Source organism: Salvelinus sp. IW2-2015, linkage group LG3 (assembly GCF_002910315.2).
Source record: "Salvelinus sp. IW2-2015 linkage group LG3, ASM291031v2, whole genome shotgun sequence".
NCBI classification, from domain to species: domain Eukaryota; kingdom Metazoa; phylum Chordata; class Actinopteri; order Salmoniformes; family Salmonidae; genus Salvelinus; species Salvelinus sp. IW2-2015.
In genome coordinates this window covers 951,494-960,861 of record NC_036840.1, presented here as the reverse complement: position 1 = coordinate 960,861, position 9,368 = coordinate 951,494, and the positions used below count along the sequence as shown (strand labels likewise).

The 9,368-nt window shown below is 44.2% G+C and overlaps 1 protein-coding gene across 1 annotated transcript in view; it reads right to left on the bottom strand.

Moving 5' to 3' along the window:
• Window positions 1–4,881, bottom strand: part of LOC111955639 (periodic tryptophan protein 1 homolog) — a 14,985-nt gene extending 10,104 nt beyond the window's left edge. Inside the window, exons 1-6 of the mRNA XM_023975880.2 lie at window positions 4,663–4,881; window positions 4,239–4,297; window positions 1,640–1,815; window positions 1,400–1,485; window positions 671–767; window positions 7–35 (exon numbers count right to left, since the gene is read on the bottom strand). Of these exons, the coding sequence (XP_023831648.1) occupies window positions 7–35; window positions 671–767; window positions 1,400–1,485; window positions 1,640–1,815; window positions 4,239–4,297; window positions 4,663–4,728 (513 nt within the window). The 5' untranslated portion in view covers window positions 4,729–4,881. The remainder of the gene's footprint in view (window positions 1–6; window positions 36–670; window positions 768–1,399; window positions 1,486–1,639; window positions 1,816–4,238; window positions 4,298–4,662) is intronic.
• Window positions 4,882–9,368: the final 4,487 nt, after the last annotated feature.

Sequence of the window (9,368 nt, the reverse complement as noted above, 5' to 3'; positions counted from 1 at the left end):
GTGAACATAGAGGGATTCCTCCCCGGAGTTGTATACTGTGCAGAGGCAAATAAATACATTAATTAAAACCTTTGTTTTTACACTGGCATGTACACGGAGTATACCAAATGTTAGGAAATCTTCATAATATTGAGTTGCAACCCCCCCCTTTCCCTCAGAACAGACTCAATTCGTCAGGGCATGGACACTGCAAGGTTTCAAAAGTATTCCACAGGGATGCTGGCCCATGTTGTGGGAAATTGGCTGGATGTCCTTTGGGTGATGGACCATTCTTCATACACACGGGAAACTGTTCATGAAATTCCCAGCAGCGTTGCAGTTTGACACAAACCATTGCGCCTGGCACCTGCTACCATACCCCGTACAAAGGCATTTCAATATTTTGTCTTGCCCATTCAACCTCTGATTGGTAGATATACACAATCCATGTCCCAAGGTTTAAAAATCCTTCTTTAACCCGTCTCCTCCATCTACACTGATTGAAGTGGATTTGACGTCAGATGAAAGCTATGATCGCTTGTTTGACAGTCTATGTCATGGAAAGAGCATGTTTTGTACACTCACTATGTCTACACTGATACTATTTGATGCTGTGAAGCAGGAGTTTTACACAAGTAAGTCTAAGCTGAGAGTCAAATTGCCAGTTAGAACAACAGTCTCTGTAACTCACCGTGAATCTCCAGGTTGCAGCAGTCCTTCTCTGCTCTGCCTGAAATTATGAGGTTATCATTGGGCTTAATTTGAAAGTCCTCTCGCTCATACTGGTCCTGAGACACAAAGAAAAGATAACTAAGTCTGAACGACACAGAATTACCAGAAATTAAGAGCTGGGACGATAAACCGAAAATGATCGACACCAACCACTTATCGCAGGCATTTTGCTGATATCGTTTATTACGATAAGTAGCCTAAACTAGAGAAATGTGAAGTTTGAAATGAAATAAGTTTGTTCAATGGGACAATTGATGGCTACAACAATCAAATTAGTAGTAGTAGTTTAAAGGATAATAAAAACTTAAAAAATACTGTGGTGCACATTATAAACTTATTGTTTCTATTTATCAGTATCGCATCAATTAGGTAATTTATCACAATATGGATTTTTTTTAAGTAGCAGGTAGCCTAGCAGTTAGAGGGTTGGGCCAGTAACCAAAAGGTCGCTGGATCGAATACCCGAACAGACATGGTGAAAAATCTATCGATGGCCCTTAAGCAAGGCACTTGACCCCAATTTGTACTACTATGGCTGACCTTGTAAAACATCACATTTTACTGCACCTATCCGGTGTGCGACAAAACATATTTTATGTGATATGCTTGGCATGCACTACTAGTTGGTACCAAACCAGACTGGTGAGATGTTTCATCACTCTGAACTGGCACATAGCCCTGGACTCACTGTGTCTTTGATGGTAATGTGAGGATCCTCCTCGTTGGTGCTGAACACTGTGAGACCGGCAAGGCTGTCACCAAGGTTGGCAGTCACTGTACCAGAAAAAAAAGATGAACAGTAAGAGAGTTATTTGGGGAAAAAACAAACAGTGATTAACACAGTCCTCATGGCATATTAACAAACAGAGATAACCCATGAATTTAAGATCAGACATAATCTGAGAGCAGATGCTGAAACTATATTTACCCTCGTCTTCCTCGTCATATCTATCCAAACCATACTCTGCTAGTTCATCAGCTTCTTCCCTTCCTGCTTCATTTTCATCTTGCTCTGGCTCCTGTCCCTGAACAGCTTCTGCCTCGTCACTCTGTTCCTGCCCGCTGGCCATGCCTTCATCCTCTTCCTCTTCACCTATGCGTTCACTGAGTAAACACAAATARACTCAGCAAAAAAATAAACGKCCCTTTTTCAGGACCCTGTCTTCCAAAGATAATTCGTAAAAATCCAAATAACTTCACAGATCTTCACTGTAAAGGGTTTAAACACGGTTTCCCATGCTTGTTCAATGAACCATAAACAATTAATGAACATGCACCTGTGGAACGGTCGTTAAGACACTAAAAGCTTACAGACGGTAGGCAATTAAGGTCACAGTTATGAAAACTTAGGACACTAAAGAGGCCTTTTACTGACTGAAAAACACCAAAAGATGCCCAGGGTCCCTGCTCATCTTAGTGAACGTGCCTAACACGGAACCCAAACCGGCTGCGCACGTGTGCCATCGTGCATACATTTATTTTGTCCACCCACGCCAAAGATCACGATACGCAGGTTAAAATATCAAAACAAACTCTGAACCAATTACATTAATTTGGGGACAGGTCGAAAAGCATTAAACATTTATGGCAATTTAGTTAGCTAGCTTGCTGTTGCTAGCTAATTTGTTCTGGGATATAATTTTTTTGTTGTTATTTTACCTGAAATGCGATTAATCCACCCATAAAACAGTCAACCGAATCGTTTCTAGTCATTTCTCCTCCTTCTAGGCCTTATATTGCAATTGGCAACTTTCATAAATTAGGTGCATTACCGCCATTGACCTCATTCGTCTTTCAGTCACCCACGTGGGTATAACCAATGAGGAGATGGCACGTGGGTACCTTCTTCTATAAACCAATGAGGAGATGGGAGAGGCAGGACTTGCATCGCAATCTGCATTACAAAGAGAACTGACTTCTATTTTAGCGCTTGGCAATGCAGACGCTCGTTGGCGCACGCGAGTAGTGGGTGTAATAATTGAATAATATAGATTTCTAAATTCATTTTGCAACGCTCACGCATGTGAGTGGTGTAGTTAGCCTGTTAGGCATGCTTTAAGGAGGCATGAGGACTGCAGATGTGGCCAGGGCAACAAATTGCAATGTCCGTACTGCGAGACGCCTAAGACAGCGCTAGAGAGACAGGACGGACAGCTGATAGTCCTCGCAGTGGCAGACCACATGTAACAACACCTGCACAGGACCGGAACATCTGAACATCACAACTGTGGGACAGGTACAGGATGGCAACAACAACTCCCTGACTTACACCAGGAACGCACAATCCCTTCATCAGTGCTCAGACTATCCACAATAGGCTGGACTGAGTGCTTGTAGGCCCTTTGTAAGCCAGGCCCTCACCAGACATCGCCGGTAACAACGTCACCTATGGGCACAAACCCACCGTCGATGGACCAGATAGGACTGGCAAAAAGTGCTCTTCACTGACGAGTCGCGGTTTTGTCTCACCAGGGGTGATGGTCGGACTTGCGTTTATCGTCAAACGAATGAGCGTTACACCGAGGCCTGTACTCTGGAGCGGGATCGATTTGGAGATGGAGGGTCCGTTATGGTCTGGGGTGGTGTGTCACAGCATCATCGGACTGAGCTTGTTGTCATTGCAGGCAATCTCAACGCTGTGCGTTACAGGGAAGACATCCTCCTCCCTCATGTGGTACCCTTCCTGCAGGCTCAACCTGACATGACAATGCCACCAGCCATACTGCTCGTTCTGTGCGTAATTTCCTGCAAGACAGGAATGTCAGTGTTCTGCCATGACCAGCGAAGAGCCCGGATCTCAATCCCATTGAGCACATCTGGGACCTGTTGAATCAGAGGGTGAGGGCTAGGGCCATTCCCCCCAGAATTTCTGGGAAATTGCAGGTGCCTTGGTGGAAAAGTGGGGTAACATCTCACAGCAAGAACAGGCAAATCTGGTGCAGTCCATGAGGAGATGCACTGCAGTACTTAATGCAGCTGGTGGCCATACCAGATACTGACTGTTACTTTTGATTTTGAACCCCCCCCTTTGTTCAGGGACACATTATTCCATTTCTGTAAGTCACATGTCTGTGGAACTTGTTCAGTTTATGTCTCAGTTGTTGAATCTTGTTATGTTCATACAAATATTTACACATGTTAAGTTTGCTGAAAATAAATGCAGTTGACAGTGAGAGGACGTTTCTTTTTTTGCTGAGTTTACATTGACACAAATACATTAATTGCTAATCCTGAACAAGAGTTCAAAGAAATCACCATTTATAATGTTGGGGTCAATTTAATTTTTAACTCGTTTGATTTGATGAAACCCCCACCATTGAGGAAATTATTTCTGAGTCACTTCGCGGGTCCATAAATAATGAGTATTTCAAACATTTAGCTACACATCTCAATTAATATCCTATATTGACTGAGTTTGAATAGCAGTTTCAGTCTCATAGTCCCACTCAGGTCAGTGTTCTTTTCTGAAGCCCTCCAAATAAACAAAAAAAGTTATGTCAAGTAAGTCATCCAAAAACTCCACCAACCCCAATTGTTCTTTTGCCTCTGCTATAATGTGTTGCAATTCTTCTTTGCTCAACTCCACCTGTAACAAAATGTGGCAACAAGTTAAAACAGACATTACCTAGCTGTTGCCATTCATTTTATTTGCATGAATTATTATAAATGCTGTAACTACAACAGAACGTATTAACTASCTTGCTATCTGGGGTGTATTCATTAATCGAATTCCGTTGCAAAAAGTTTTGCAACTGAAACCGTTTACTCCGAATAATACGTTTTGCAACAAAACGAGAGTTTCTATTGGCCAAATTCTGGTAGGTCCCTCCCCGTTTCGTTCGCTTCAGTTAGGTTCCTAGAGTAAACGGTTTCCGTTTTGCAACGGAATCCGACTAATGAAAACACCACAGAAGAATTTCTGTCTTGTTGGCAATTTAGCTAGCTACTTACCTTATCTGGTGTTTCCTTCGAAACGCCACGCTTTACCCATCCAACACAAGTGATTTGAGAACTCATTATTGACAACGTTCTAGTAACAACATTCAATGTAATGTACAACTCTAAAGTGTTCAAAACCACTTCGTAAAGATCCAAAAGTTACATACAAATTGCACGCATTGACATGTGAGTTGGGTCTTATACTGTTTAGAAAGGCAGTGTCGCAGACTGATGACGTTAAACGGAGGGGGGGGGGGGTCCCTTGTTCTTCTTCTTTGAGTTTTTTATTGGCGGATCGCAACCAAATAACAGGTGCATACACCGCTACTTACAGTACTGGATTGTGAGACCGGTCACGACCAGTCTATACCACTATAACCAAATCAAATGAAATTGTATTAGTCACATACAAGTGTTTAGAAAATGTTATTGCGGGTGTAGCGAAACGCTTGTGTTTCTAGCTTCGACAGTGCAGTAATATCTAACAAGTAATATCTTGTTAGATCATTTCACAACATATACCCAATACACACAAATCTAGTAAAGGAATGGAATTAAGAATATATAAATATATGTGCGAGTAATGTCAGAGCGACATAGACTTAGATACAGTAGCTGACATCATGTCAGTGATTCTCTCATTAACACAGGTGTGAGTGTTGATGAGGACAAGGCTGGAGATCACTCTGTCATGCTGATTGAGGTCAAATAACAGACTGGAAGCTTCAAAAGGAGGGTGGTGCTTGGAATCATTGTTCTTCCTCTGTCAAGCATGGTTACCTGCAAGGAAACACCTGCCATCATCATTGCTTTGCACAAAAAGGGCTTCACAGGCAAGGATATTGCTGCCAGTAAGATTGCACCTAAATCAACCATTTATCGGATCATCAAGAACTTCAAGGAGAGCGGTTCAATTGTTGTGAAGAAGGCTTCAGGGCGCCCAAGAAAGTCCAGCAAGCGCCAGGACCGTCTCCTAAAGTTGATTCAGCTGCGGGATCGGGGCACCACCAGTACAGAGCTTGCTCAGGAATGGCAGCAGGCAGGTGTGAGTGCATCTGCATGCACAGTGAGGCAAATACTTTTGGAGGATCGCCTGGTGCCAAGAAGGGCAGCAAAGAAGCCACTTCTCTTCAGGAAAAACATCAGGGACAGACTGATATTCTGCAAAAGGTACAGGGATTGGACTGCTGAGGACTGGGGTAAAGTCCTTTTCTCCGATGAATCCCCTTTCCAATTGTTTGGGGCATCCGGAAAAATGCTTGTCCGGAGAAGACAAGGTGAGCGCTACCATCAGTCCTGTGTCATGCCAACAGTAAAGCATCCTGAGACCATTCATGTGTGGGGTTGCTTCTCAGCCAAGGGCGCTGTCTCTTATACACATCTAGATGTGTATAAGAGACATGCTGAGGACTGGGGTAAAGTCATTTTCTCTGATGAATCCCCTTTCCGATTGTTTGGGTCAAAATGCTTGTCCGGAGAAGACAAGGTGAGCGCTACCATCAGTCCTGTGTCATGCCAACAGTAAAGCATCCTGAGACCATTCATGTGTGGGGTTGCTTCTCAGCCAAGGGCGTGGGCTCACTCATAATTTTGCCTCAGAACACAGTCATGAATAAAGAATGGTACCAACACATCCTCCGAGAGCAACTTCTCCCAACCATCCAGGAACAGTTTTGTGACGAACAATGCCTTTTCCAGCATGATGGAGCACCTTGCCATAAGGCAAAAGTGATAACTAAGTGGCTCGGGGAACAAAACATCAATATTTTGGATCCATGGCCAGGAAACTCCCCAGACCTTAATCCCATTGAGAACTTGTGGTCGATCCTCAAGAGGCGGGTGGACAAACTAAAACCCACAAAGCATTGATTATGCAAGAATGGGCTGCCATCAGTCAGGATGTGGCCTAGAAGTTAATTGTCAGCATGCCAGGGTGGATTGCAGAGGTCTTGAAAAAGAAGGGTCAAAACTGCAAATATTGACTCTTTGCATCAACTTCATGTAATTGTCAATAAAAGCCTTTGACAGTTATGAAATGCTTGTAATTATACTTCAGTATTCCATAGTAACATCTGACAAAAATATCTAAAGACACTGAGGCAGCAAATTTTGTGGAAATTAATATTTGTGTCATTCTCAAAACTTTTGGCCACAACTGTATACATATGAGATGAGTAACGCAAGATATGTAGACATTATTAAAGTGCAACTTGGGTTATGTGCCTTCCTCAAGGGCACAGCGACAGACAGCTCCGATGCTCGTCGGATGTGGCAGGGCTTGCAAACTATTACAGACTACAAAGGGAAGCACAGACGCGAGCTGCCCAGTGACACGAGCATGCCAGACAAGCTAAATTACTTCTATGCACACTTTGAGGCAAGTAACACTGAAACATGCATGAGAGCATCAGCTGTTCCAGACGACTGTGTGATCACGCTCTCCGTAGCCAATGTGAGTAAGACCTTTAAACAGGTCAACATTCACAAGGCCGCAGGGCCAGACGGATTACCAGTATGTATACTCCGAGCATGCGCTGACCAACTGGCAAGTGTCTTCACTGACATTTTCAACCTCTCCCTGTCGGAGTCTGTAATACCAACATGTTTCAAGCAGACCACCATAGTGCCTGTGCCCAAGAACACTAAGGTAACCTGCCTTAATGACTACCAACCCGTAGCACTCACGTCTGTAGCCATGAAGTGCTTTGAAAGGCTGGTCATGGCTCACATCAACACCATTATCCCAGAAACCCTAGACCCACACCAATTTGCATACCTCCCCAACAGATCCACATATGATGCAATCTCTATTGCACTCCACACTGCCCTGTCACACCTGGACAAAAGGAACACCTATGTGAGAATGCTATTCATTGACTACAGCTCAGCGTTCAACACCATAGTGCCCTCAAGCTCACCACTAAGCTAAGGACCCTGGGACTAAACACCTCCCTCTGCAACTGGATCCTCGACCTCCTGACGGGCCGCCCCCAGGTGGTAAGGGCAGGTAACAACACATCCGCCACGCTGATCCGCAACACAGGGGACCCTCAGGGGTGCGTGCTCAGTCCCCTCCTGCACTCCCTGTTCACTCATGACTGCATGGCCAGGCACGACTCCAACACCATCATTAAGTTTGCCGATGACACAACAGTTGTAGGCCTGATCACAGACAACGATGAGACAGCCTATAGGGAGGAGGTCAGAGACCTGGCCGTGTGGTGCCAGGACAACAACCTCTCTCTCAACGTGATCAAGAAAAAGGAGATGATTGTGGACTACAGGAAAAGGAGGACCGAGCACGCCCCCATTCTCATCGACGGGGCTGGAGTGAAGCAGGTTTAGAGCTTCAAGTTCCTTGGTGTCCACTTCACCAACAAACTATCATGGTCCAAGCACAAAAAGACAGTTGTGAAGAGGGCATGACAAAACCTATTCCTCCTCAGACTGAAAGATGTGGCATGGGTCCTCAGATCCTCAAAAAGTTATACAGCTACGCCATCGAGAGCATCCTGACTGGTTGCATCACTGCCTGGTATGGCAACTGCTCGGCCTCTGACCGCAAGGCACTACAGAGGGTAGTGTGTACGGCCCAGTACATCACTGGGGCCAAGCTTCCTGCCATCCAAGACCTCTATGTCAGGCGGTGTCAGAGGAAAACCCTAAAAATGGTCAGACTCCAGCCACCCTAGTCATAGACTGTTCTCTCTGCTACCGCACGGAAAGCGTTACCGGAGCTCCAAGTCTGGGTCGAAGAGGCTTCTACACAGCTTCTACCCCCAACCCATAAGACTCCTGAACAGCTAATCAAATGGCTACCCAGGCTATTTGCATTGCCCCACCCCCCTTTTACGCTGCTGCTACTCTCTGTTTATTATCTATGCATAGTCACTTTAATAACTCTACCTACATTACATATTACCTCAATTACCTCGACTAACCGGTGCCCACGCATATTGACTCTGTACAGGTACCTCCTGTACATAACCTCACTATTGTTATTTTACTGTTGCTCTTTAATTATTTATTACTTTAATTTCTTATTTTTTGCTTATCTAATTTTTTTACTTAACAGGTATTTTTCTTAAAACTGCATTGTTGGTTAAGGGCTTGTACTGTAAGTAAGCATGTCACTGTAAGGTCTACACTTGTTGTATTCCGCGCATGTGACAAATCAAATTTGATTTGTGTTCCATTTATTAAAGTGGCCAGTGATTTCAAGCTAGTGAATTCAATATCCTCTTAATAACGAACCTTGAACAAAACCCCAAAACTGTACTCTTTCAGTCAGATTTAAATGTCTATTCAGATCCCTACACATGCTCGGGAACCTCGGAGGGGGGAACCTCTTCATTCAGTATTTCCTGTAACATTTCTGCTGTAAAGTCCTGGAGATTCAGAAATCTGTTTGCCGCCTTCACAATGATGTCTAACTTCTTACATGTTTTATGAGTTTGACTAGTGCAATGTATCACTTGCGCTATAAACGCAACAAAGTGCACCTTCTTCACTGTCGGGATCCTTCTCCTGCATGGCATTCACTGCAGACTGTCAGACATCTGCTACCATCTCATGTCTACTCACTCCTTCACACCGGGGTGTTCAATCATTTGCCTGAACAAAAGACTGTGTTGATTACTACCAGAGAGGAAGACGTGAAGCGAGAGGTTTTACTCTGCCCAAAATCTGTCCATGAAAACAATCTAACGACGTGAGGA